This window comes from Erithacus rubecula, assembly GCF_903797595.1.
Source record: "Erithacus rubecula genome assembly, chromosome: 9".
Classification (NCBI taxonomy): Eukaryota; Metazoa; Chordata; class Aves; order Passeriformes; family Muscicapidae; genus Erithacus; species Erithacus rubecula.
The window spans coordinates 15,640,231-15,652,104 of NC_136660.1; the positions used below are offsets into that span (position 1 = coordinate 15,640,231).

Below are 11,874 nucleotides of genomic sequence, written 5' to 3' on the forward strand. Positions count from 1 at the left end.
AAATCAAACCTGCTGTCGGGAATTGCAAGGAATGTTTCAAATCTGTAGCCTTGCATGATAAAGTTGGTCCTGTAGCTTACTGTAGGCTTGCAGGAGCTCCTAGGTGTGTGGCACCTTGAGCTAATAGCTCTGATAGTGTTTTTGAGCTCTTATGTTACCAGTATGTCAACACTGCAATGTCCTGAAGCTATCATGCCACGTGGAGGATGCTCACTTGCTTTGGTGGTTGTGGTCACCTGCTCCACAACTGAGACCACACATGAAGGCCACCCCTGCAGTGGCTGTGGGGTTGCTGTGTCACATCCACCTGCATGCCTGAGCACCTCTGATTGTTGCCTCTGCTCCTTTGCATGCAGGAAATAAGGCACATAGGAAGTGCACACAATCGGAGTGCAGTGCCCTTCACTGCTGCCACAGCTTCTGCCCCCAGGGTGATCACTGCTCAGTACAACAGCCCGGCAGGCCTCTACTCCTCAGAGAACATCCAGACCTTCAACAGCGCGGTGGAGACAAAAGCATCGCCCGGGGCCCTGGAGCCCAGCAGGCCGTAAGTACCTCCCTCCCCTCCCTCCCGTGCCTCCAGGGAAACGTTCAGGAGACACGAGTTCACTGCAGAGCTACCAGGCTGTTAACAAGGAAAGCTTTCTTTCAGGACAACAGAAGCAGAAGAGGCACAAGCGCGGATGTTGTTCCCAGGGCCAGGGCTTGGAGGATGGGGAGCGTTTTGTGAGGTGCAGATGTGAAATTAACACTGTTGTGTTTCTTTGTTCAGCAGAGACCGACGCAGTTTCCTCGTGCGTTCAGCATGACCTGCCAGCCTGCTGGTCTGAACAGGTGCCTGACAGCTTGTTACAAGCAATTCCTAAAGCTAGGGGTTTGTGCTGGCTTCGCTGCCATGCTGGGCAGGAAGCACACCCATCCCTGTTCCCAGCTGGCCTGGGACTCACAGACAGGCTCTGCCTCAGTTTGGATATTTCTGTGTTTTATTATCAAACTTCGCTTTTCACAGGAGTTTTAAAAACTAGCTGAAACATTTATTCCTGTGTGAGGGCTTTGATGTATGAGATTGCAAAGGGTCCCAAACTTAAAAGGGTGTATTCATTTTTGTGTTTGCAATTGAGTTATTTTATTTTATCCTGGATTTTTGAAGTTCCTGTTTTTTGCATCGGAGGTTATAAACCAGGAGCTATCTGGAAGTTTTCTGGCTGTGATGGTCAGATTGCATAGCTGCTCTAAGTCTCAAACTGCCTAGAATGCTTATTATTATAAAATAACTGGAAGACCAGTGCTTTAAGTAATACTTGACTAAATTGCTGGGGAGGCAAAAGTAACTTCAGCCTCTGCTATTGCAGGGTGCAAGACCTGATTGTGGTTTAACACAAGCCTGACAACTTGCTGCTCCTTGCAGTGGCAGCCCAGTCATGGTCCTTTCCAGGCCATTACAGTGCTGCAGCTGGCAGATGAGGTGGCAGATTGTTCATTTTCTTCTGGTAGACTCAGCAGCCTCATTCAGGGGCTGGGCAAAAGCAGAGCAAGGCAAGGAAAATCTGACTTTGCATTAACCTGATGGGACCATCTGGCAGTGAGATACCATCCCTGGTCTAGTCTGGCATCCCCTCCATGGGAGAGTGTTCCCTGGAAGCCAAGTAGATTTGGCTGGAAAATTGCAGCTGATCCCTTTCTCTTACAGAGACCAGCATAGAGGTGGGTTCCTGCTAGGGCTGTAGCTCACTCTGCTCCTCCTAGCAGGAACATCCACTGCCAGCCCTGCTCCATCTTGGATACATGGCATCTCTTTCATCTTTTCCTTGCTGAAACACAAGTTGCAAAGGAATGCTGGGAAAAGTGTGAATGAGGCTTTGATGCTAAAGTGTTTTTGTTTAGAGTCATCAAAAGCAAATGAATTACTGCTGGGTTTGAGTGAGAGCCAGGGACCTCAGCCTGCTGTTAAAAACCCACTGTAGTCTCCCCGGTGCATAAGCACAGGATATCTAGGTTCTCCCTTCATGCACCCTTCCAGCTGCCTTTAAATTCCTGCCCATCTGTTTTGCTGAGTTATTTGGTACATGCCTGACTTTGCTCTAGGTTTACCTGACATTTATCTGCATCCCCATTCTGCACCCTGCAGATATACGGACTCTGAACCCAGCACTTGATCCTGCCACTGCACATGATGATGTGACTGGAGACTTAGTATCTGCTTCATCCTTACAGGGTGTGTCATATAAATGCAGGGCTGTAGGACATACAGAAATAAAAGCAAATATCTTCACTGGATTTGATGTCACAAAGCAGGTGGGTGCAGAGAAGCCCCACTGCTGAGCAAATCTGATTTGGGTTGTGAGGTGAGATCACTGCTCAGTGGGATGCCAAGGCTAGCTTTGAGAAGAGCAGCAGTGAAGATGGCATTCCTTGTCTGGACAATGGAACCACAAGTGTATATGCAGGGAGTTAGTGTATAATGAAACCCCTGCTGCCACTTCTTCATTTCCTTTATACCCCATGTATTTGTTTGTCAGTGGAGTGCTTTTTAGTTTTTGTGTGGACACACCTGGAGTGTGAGACCAGAGGTGCAGCATTAGCCAGAGGCCTATAAAGTTGTGTATTCAATGGTGTGTCTTTCAGACAGTATACTGCAGCTGCTTGATGACTTGAAGTATTTAGCTTTGTCCTTCATTAATTTCTTTCTTCTTTCCTTTCTTCCTCCTGTGCATTTTCCCCTCGATTTGGCAATGCAAACCCCAAACAAACCCCAAACCCCCACTCCGTGTGGGCTGGCAGCCGCGCGTGGCCGGGTGCGCTGCAGGCTCCCGTGGCCTCCGTGTATGACCCTCTGCAGAGCTCCGGGCTGCGGCGCGGCCACAGCCCCTCCTCCTGCAGCCACAGCCCCTCCCGCAGCCCCAGCCCCTCCTGCAGCCCCGGCCAGCTCCGAGTGGGGCCCCAGCAGCTGAAGCACGCAGCACAGGTCTGCCCCAACAGCCCTGTGGAAGTGGAGGTGCCGGGACTCAAAGTGCTGCACGTGCAGTTCAATTCTCCCCTGCAGCTCTATTCGCAGAGCAACATCATGGACACCCTGCAGGGGCAAATCTCTTCTGTTAGCCCTGATTTCCCCAGGTAACCTGCAGCCAGCTCAGCACATCTGCTCATCTGCATCTTGGTGTCCACGAGTCCCTCGTCCCTGTCCGTGGCTCATAGCATTGTCCGGTCACAAGAAAACAGCATTTACATTTCACCCTTCCAGTGTTAGTGCATGACTCTTCACAGGAGCTTACTGTGCCTTGTGTCTGTGCCCAACACCATGGGAAACACCAAAACATGTCTTTAGTGTGTCAGTATGTCCATTGCCCCCTGCACACCCACACAGCAGGACCTGTCAGGGCTGTTGGCTTTTCTGGAGGAGCCACCTGCAGCAGATGGGTTTGCTGAGGGTAGGAGAGTGCTTTATTCTGAAAGCTGATATTTTTCCTGCACTTGAAATGGCTTTTGTTGTTTGTGACTGACAGATGCTGGCAGTGTTTGTTCTTTTGTTTCATTGGCTGTGGGTGTGTGAGCATGTTTCATTTCAGGCTGAAGCAGGTACCCACTCTCTCCAGCTCTGGCTGACAACCCCCAGGAGTTTGGAGCAGCCTAGCAGACACCAGGCACAGGGAGGGACAGTCTGTGTTCCCATCCCTGTCTGCTGGTCTGCAGAGGTTGCTGCAGCACAGGCTACCTCTGCCAAAGGAGTGGAGGATGCTCAGCATGCTCTGAGGTCTGCAGGACCTGCGGTGAGCCTCAGCATCACAAGGCCTGGGTGCTGTTTGATGTCTTCCTTGTGGTACTTGGAAGCAGCCTGGCCTGTGCCTCTGACAGCCCCTGGGTTTTGCAGGGAGGCCTTTAGTGTCAGGACAGGTGAAACAGAAAGCACATTTATCTGTCTTGGAGGAGCAGTCTAGTCAAGGATGAGTTGTGAGTCTTCTGCTATGTGACCAAGCAGTTTGCAGCTGTGTGACATGTGGCCCAGGACAGTGATCAATCCCAGGGCTTCCATGGGACAGAAAAGGACACAGCCAGATCTCATGGCTCCTAGACTGCTTACAGTTCCCTTCTGGGAACCATCTACTTCAAAGCAGAAAAGCTGATGTCCTCAGCCCTGGATGCACACAGCCAGGCTTTGCCATGTGCCTGGAGCCACGAGGTGATGGGAGGCTGATTTACTCCTGCCTTGTTCCTCAGTGCAGTTAGCTGCTGTAAGTCAGTACATGCACACCAGAAGTGGTCACATGCCAGCTCTCTGTGCTGGCCTGGAGAGCTGATAGTGCTCACAAAGGAGCCCCAGAAATCAGCAGCTCTTTAATGGCAAAAGGAAGTGCTCCAGCACTGGACCTTCCTGTAGGCTTGTAAGCTTTGCAAAATTGGCTGGCATAAAATAATGAAATATCATTATTAAAAAATAAACTGTGCTTTTTGAAGATTCTGTTCAAGGCTGTTGCTATAGTTTTTATTACCATCTTCTTGCTAATATTTAAGGCTCAGTGATCCAGTATTAGTCAGTCAGTGTTGCAAGTTGCCCATGGTAGCAACAATGAGATCCAGTAATGGTTGTGTAAGTCTGAGACCTGATAAATGCTGTTGGGGTTGTTCCCTACAAAGTTTCTGCTTGAGGGAATTTGTGTGCATGGAAAAGGACAGCAGTTGCTGGTGATTGCTGCAGATAAAGTACCTGTGTAACAGGAGGTGCCAAAAATCAGCTGGCATGCAGAGATTCAGTATCTTGCAGATACGATTTCTATGCCTGTGCCTTGCCCTTTCAAAAGATACTCATGCTTTTTGGAGATGTTTTTTTAATTTAAGCAGCATAGCCTTCTGCCCTGACAGTTTGAGGTATTTTACTCTGCTGGTACAAATCTGTGTTTGATGTTTTTTCATGGCCTTTTGGATGTCTTGTATATGCAAGTGGTGCATATGTGGGAGAGCTGATATGTGTTTCACACTGCCACAATGCATGGTTGAAATGTGATGGCTTTTTAAGATGATTCAGTCTCTGCTTTTTGAATGCATGTTATTGAAACATTTTTAGTATGCAAACTGCAATGAAAGGCTTCTTACATAATGTTTTTATGGGTGGATAGAGCAGTGGGAGTATATGAGTTTACATGAGATTAATGTAATGTGGAGCATGGGACATCTTCTGTCTAATAGGGGGCACATAATTATTTTGGGTAAGGAACTTCAGTGACTGAGATTCAGGCTTCAAAAGTTCAACTGTTTGCATGTCTAATGTGGTTCTTGCTCCACTGAAAATTGCTGAAGATGGAAACATTTTATGAAATTCTTTTTATGGAAATAACATTTTATAACTCACGTGATGATTTAACTTCTGATGCTTGAAGAGTTTATTATGTAGAGTAACTCCAAAATGTCTCCATCGGTCATTGGCATGGAAAGTATGCAGTTGCCTCCTCAAGAAAAATATTTCCCTCTGCAATTTAGTTGGAACCTCAGGATGTTTATGTGCTTCTCATGCAATCACAGAGTGCAAGAATGGTGAAACCGAACAGACCATTTACATTTATAAGACTACATTATAGAATTGGGCTATCAGAGGAGATTTGTCAGCTATTTATTTTATCATATCTTTTACTGCAGCTACAGGCAGGAACTTCTGTGTCCTTGAGTCCAGCATTTGGCAATTTAAACCACTGATTTAAATAATCCCCACTGTGTTATTTGTCCAAACTATTTTAAAATCCTGTAGTTTGGAGGTTTCTCACCTGTCCACAACAATCTCCTCTGGTATTTCAGTGTCAATATACATATTGGAAAGCTTTTCCCAAGGGATATTCTAAATATCCTCCTGCAGTTTAAGCCTAGGTACTGCCTCCAGACTCATTTTTTATCCCCAAAGACCCTTTGAGTGGCACACTAACCACCTTTTCCAAGCCCTTGCACTGTGAAAAGCTGTCCCTGAAGCACCCTGGGCTCTAAGGGGAGGATGCAAGTCCTTCATGACATCAGGGCTGGCAGCAGCACCTCAGGGCAGCTGCACTGAGGGCTTGGGCTTAGCCTTAGCTGGCAGAAATCTCTGCCCTTGACCTGCTCATTAACCTTAGTAAAATACTGTAAGTGGGCTGTGGCTCAGAGCCTGCACCTAGAGAATGGAAATAGTAACACTCACTGGAAAACCAGACTAAATTATTGCCAATCAGAAAATCTTCTAGTTAGATCCTACAGCTGTTGCTTTGTGAAGGTGGCATTTCCAAGCAATTAATAGGGTACTTGCAAAGATTTTTTCTACTTAGTTTGAGATTCACAGTGGTATAAGATAGGAGTGTAAGGTAGTTTATGCATGCAAGGAACATGTGTGGATGGCATAGCTACCACATGGCATTCCCATATCAGCATATGAAGTCTTTATTTTCCTATTAACAGAGCTGTGATTTCCTGGGCAGAAAATTTTAGTTGCTGGAGTGTATTTGTGGTAATTGTGGAGCAGGGAGAGCCCTGGCAATGGTGAGCAGCTGCTGACAGCCCAGAGTGCCAGTTCCACCTGAGCACCTCCGTGTTTGTGGCCTCCTGTTGTGCCTGTGCTCTGCACGTTCATTCTTCAGCCATATGATGCATCAGGAAAGTTTTGCTGTTTAACAAGAGGATTCTCTGTTCCTTCCTCAGTTTAGATCAGCATAACCAGGCCCCAGGCAACATTGCCATAGACAAACAATCTGAAGTTTACAAGATGCTGCAGGAGAATCAGGAGTCAAATGAGCCACCCAGACAGTCTGCTTCGTTTCTTGTGTTGCAAGAGATCTTGGAGTCTGAGGAGAAAGGTGAGTACTTGCTGCACATCTGATCTGAGTGTGCTCTTCCCTCTGCTGTACTTTGGGCTGAGTAACATTTAAAACTTTATTTTCCATTTAGCTGTTGATTGTTCAAGGTAGTATGTGTAGGTGGCTTCTACAGAAACCTACAGACTCTGTTACTAATTTGATTCCTTTATATTCTCTCGCTGATTAGTTTCAGTGTCTGTGGACCCATATTATTGCTTAATCATTGAGTGAGTGCTCCAGAAATAAACTCTTGCAACATTTAGTTATCAGAAAGGAATTTTTGAAGTTACAAAGCCTCCTACAGTTTCTAAAGTGTTGCCCCCTTTAAGACAGTATTCACTGATTAAATACCATCTTAGATTCAAGATTTTGGATGGTATGACAAGATAGTGGTCTTCAGTGAGTCCATGTGCATCTGAACTCCATCCCCCTACACAAGAAAAAGTATTCCCTTCTGCAGCTGAATGTAAAAATATAGAAGCTGGATTACATTGAGCAGTTCATAGCTTTTAACCTATGAAAATTTGCTCTTCTTGGCATTCTTGATCTGACATCTGGACTTGCACAATTCAGAGCTATAGAGTTTAAGATAAAAAAGCTGATTAATTTATTTGGGAGCTAAATCGTGCTCTCTTCTCCCCTTAAATTAAATAAAATAAACAAATGAATGAGAAAAGAATTCCAAGAATGACCTTTTTTTTTGTGCTTAGGCCAGTCTTTTGTGTTATTAGCTTGGCAGTGGTATGTTCAGTTTAATCCAAAAAAAGCCTGGTGCTGAGATATTCACCACAAAGAGAAACAGATCAGCTAAGTGCTGGTGGGTCTGAGGGATCTGTAGGGAAACAGCAAAATTAAGGAAATGAAGAAGCTGTAGGAAGAAAGAAACCAGGATCACTAAGTCTTTAATATGCTGTTAAAATACCTACCTGAAAGAGTCTTTTAAATGCTGAGTGTTTGCAGCTTGCCCTCAGGGTTCAGCTCCTGCATGGAAGGAGTAGCCCCTACTTCTCCCGAAGCCAAGGTCCTCCCCTGGGCTTAGTAGTGGTGAAGAAGATAAGAAGCAAAAAAGCCTCTCTGTTTTATCTTTCTTTGAAGATTTGCAGCATTGTTGGGATTCTCTGGCACAAGGTTTGCCTGCCTGATCCCGGGCAGATAGGCTGTGGTTGTTCCACAGTGAGCTGATAATGCCCATGGCCCAGCCTGCCTGCAGCTCCAGCACCAGACACACAGTGCTGCCTCAGCTCCATGTGATAAATGGCACTCTGGATGGCCAGTCTCCCAGCCTGGCTCAGCCAGTGCCTTGTGAGTGGCAGCTTGAGCCTGGCCAAGCTGGGACAGGGCCCCTGGGGCATGGCTGGCTGTGTGGCTGACAGCACCTCTGGCTTACACCAGCTGGGAGCCTGGGCCAGGTGCCCCTGGTGGGTGTTTGCAAGCACCACAGCTCGTCCTCTGAGACCTGAGCCTGTGCTCAGAATGGAGAGTGTTCCACTGGCTGGAACAGGCCACGTTTCCTGTGGGTGGTTGGTTAGGAGAGACTTAAAAACGTGTTGTCAATGTTGCTGATAAGAGCAAAGTGCTGGTTGAGGCAAAGGGAGTGAACAGAAGTGACAGGGAAGAGTCTGAAAATGTGATTGCTGCTACTTGCTTCCCACTGAGGGTCACTTGCAGGGCAGGTGGCTCTTGCTATGTTTGGAGGGTTAGGGAGCTTGTACCTCTGGAGCAGCATCTGCACAGAGCTGGGTGCAGATCTCTGAGCTGAAGGCAAGCCAGGGCAGCGTCACCTGCCCCACAGCTGAGGTAGGCAGTTCCCTCCTTTTTCCTTTAGCTCTTCTGTCAGTGATGCTGCCCTGAGCTGTGGTGAGTCCCTGACATTGTTGGTCACCATGGTGTCTTTGGAATGTTTTTCTGCCTGTTGCACTGGGAATGCCCATTGCAAGTGTGCTCTTGGTTTGACACTGATCAAAAGGGCTTCCTCAGTGTCTCTCAGTGTCCAGGGTGTTTCTGGTGAAATATCATGGGAGTCTCAGCAGCCTCCTTCCCTTGCTAACTGATGTAAAACCCCTTGGAAAAGTCATATAGGTAACATTAGTCCCATCATTGGTGTCATTTTATAAAAGGCTCCTTTTTCCCTGCAGATATTTAAAGGCTTGCCTCATATCCTCCATCTAGGATCCACTGCTGGTTTAGGCATCCAGGTCAGCACAATGTCTCCTGCAAAGGCCCTGCAGGAATTCCCTGCCCCAGGGGAGTTGCATCAGGGAGATACCTGGAGCATGCTATGCAACAGCAGGGGTGTGCAAGGTTATCCACAGTGGCCCAGGGCTCTGGAAGAAGGCATTTGTTAACCAAATCTTCCAGGAGTCCTGGGAGAACCACTTCACTGTAAAGCAGACAGCAGACTGGAAAAGGGCTTTGACAGTCCTCCCAAGCCTGGCAGAACACCCACCTCCTTCTGAGCTTGAATCTGGGAATCAGCTTGACCCTGAGTGTGTGATCAGGACACATCAGGCAGACTCCAGTGCTGCCAAGGCTGGGGCTTTGCTTTGCTTTGTGCATCTGTGCATGTGAGACACATCAGCTGAAATCTGATGGTCTTTTAAGATGAGAAAATACTTACATCTGACTGCCCATCATCTCAAGCCCTCACATTTCCAGGGCAGAGATTCAGCTGTGTCCCTCCTCCCCACACATTCCTAAATCCCTGCCCACTTTCTGTGCATGAATCCTGCCTCAGAGCTGGGGTTAATGAATATCATGCCCCCAGCAGAGCATCTGCTTGGAAGGAACAGGCTCAAGCCACGCATCTGACATGCTCTGAAGCACTCTCCTTCCACCCCCAGGAGACCCCACCAAGCCATCTGGATTTAGGAGTGTCAAAGCCCCTACCACGAAGGTGGCCTCATCAATTGGGAATGCCCAGAAGCTGCCCATGTGTGACAAGTGTGGAACTGGCATTGTGTAAGTAAGCCTGTCCCTGGGGCTGCAGGTGAGCACCCATGCCTGTGCCAGGGGCTGGGGTACTGCACCCAGACAACCTCACTAACCCACATCCAGGACATCCAGGAGACTCAAGGCACGTTTGTTCTCACCAGCTTTAATAACACTAACTTGGCTGTTGTCCTGCAGGGAGGCAGGAGTTGGGTTTCATCTACAGACCCATAGTGGAAACCAGAGCAAGTCAAACTTTGAGGCCAGTGTTTCTGCAGTGTTTTGCTTACCTGAAATCTGTTTATGACCTGTCCATTCAGGGCCTGTGAATTTAGTGTATTTCCTGTCTCAGTGCTCCCACGTGTGGCATGGAGACTTGCCTTGATAGTCAGAGGCAGTGGGGACTGCAGAGCTGTGTTCTGCTCCCCACTCTCCTGTAGGATCTCACACCTTCACTCTGACTATGCAGACATTTGGTTTTTTTGTCTTTATGTGGATAAAATCCAACTCCAGCAGACCTGGGGTTTGGGTTTGATATAGAGCTGCTGTATCATGGGGCATCCAGCATTGAAAACCCATGTCTTTGAGTTGCTCAGTTTTTCAACCTCAAATTCTTCCCTGCAGCCCCCTTAACTTAACAGTTGATTACACAGCAGTCAAGTACTGGTAGCCAAACCTGCATTGTCATGGAAGAACTCTGATTTTTCAGATGCTGCCCACCACAGGCTATGAGATTGTTGCTGAGACCCACTACACTATGATTGCATGGTCCTGGCATGCCGGGAGCATCTGGACCAGCAGATTCATTACAGAGGCAATCCATACCCTGTAAAATAGGAATCAGAGACAAGCCCTGTCATTATTCAACAAGCTGGGTGGGTCTGGAGAGAAACAAATGAATTACAGAAAATAGAGATGGCTGCTGGAACAAAATAATACTGAAAAATTGTTGTGTTGGGGCTGATGGTAGTTAACAAACTCGTGTAGTTTTTGTAGTTTTCCTGGTCATCTGTTAGGTTAAGCTGTGAAGTCTTCCAGGAAGAGCTGGCCCACATTTGGCTGGATCTGTTCACTGCAGCTCCCAGGCTGTGTCTGAGATAAAAAACAGTATCTGGTCTCTGTGCTTCTCCCACATGTCAGTCCCTAGCAAAAGGGCAGTACTGGCTGTGCAGCCTTCATCCCTGCATTTCTGCATTTGTTTTGCCATCCAGTTGGCTTGTACCTGGATTTTGCTTCCCCAGGTGTTCAAGCTACCGCCTGCTGTTTGATCCTGGGCATTTGAATGCTGTTGGGCTGTCTGCAGCCACAGCTAAAGATACCATCACAGTAATTCTTGCTACCGCAGGTGATGGACTGTCCCTGTGTAACACACATAGGTCAATGCTGGGAAACACTTTCTAGAGGAGAGTTATCATGCCAGCTCATGCTGGGCTTCTAAAAGTGCTGTTAACATCTGACCAGAGGAAGGGCTTATACTTTGACTTGTCAGGAACAGAAGAGAATTGTTCACCTTGGGGACTGGTTTGGGTCTGGGCTGGCTGGGAGGTGGCTGGGGAGGAGGAGACAGTGCTGGGCACTGAGGGTGCTGGTTCCTCCCCAGAGGGATGTTTGTGAAGATCCGGGACAAGCAGCGCCACCCCGAGTGCTACGTGTGCAGCGACTGTGGCACCAACCTCAAGCAGAAGGGACACTTCTTTGTGGAAGAGCAGATCTACTGCGAGAAGCACGCGCGGGAGCGGGTGACGCCCCCGGAGGGCTACGAGGTGGTCACTGTTTTCCCAAAGTAAACGTGCAGCTCACAAAGCCAGCGGGGATGATTTATCCTCTGCTGACTTTCCTTGGAGAGCATTATCCCTACCCCCTGCAGAATGTTGTTTGCAATAAGGAATGTTAGGCATGGCTTTGAATTTCCTTGTCATTATTAATCCTCCATCTGTTCACATGAGATGTCACTAATTGTTCAATACTCTTTTCATCTTTTCACTGTTTTTTTCTTTAATACACAGATTTATTTTTTTTTCCTTCATTGTACTGTCAATCACACAGGAAAATCAGAGGCCAAAGTCAGATTACAACTTTTCTATGTTCTAGTTATTTGCCATCTGTTTGCCTTCAATAAAGGGGGTGAATCCACAAGGCA

The 11,874-nt window shown here is 47.5% G+C and overlaps 1 protein-coding gene across 4 annotated transcripts in view; it reads left to right on the forward strand.

Moving 5' to 3' along the window:
• The window catches only part of PDLIM1 (PDZ and LIM domain 1), a 43,282-nt gene extending 31,408 nt beyond the window's left edge, over positions 1-11,874 (forward strand). The window contains exons 4-10 of one of the 4 annotated variants that reach the window (XR_013775164.1): positions 773-834; positions 2,782-2,858; positions 2,898-3,114; positions 6,652-6,806; positions 8,942-9,001; positions 9,647-9,764; positions 11,335-11,874. Coding sequence is in view for 3 of the 4 variants with exons in the window: in XM_079312838.1 (XP_079168964.1) it covers positions 773-834; positions 2,782-3,114; positions 6,652-6,806; positions 9,647-9,764; positions 11,335-11,521 (855 nt within the window). In the remaining variant the exon portion in view is untranslated. Of the gene's footprint in view, positions 1-356; positions 548-772; positions 835-2,781; positions 3,115-6,651; positions 6,807-8,941; positions 9,002-9,646; positions 9,765-11,334 lie in introns of all 4 variants that reach the window. The other 3 variants (XM_079312839.1, XM_079312838.1, XM_079312840.1) reach the window with 3 other exon arrangements.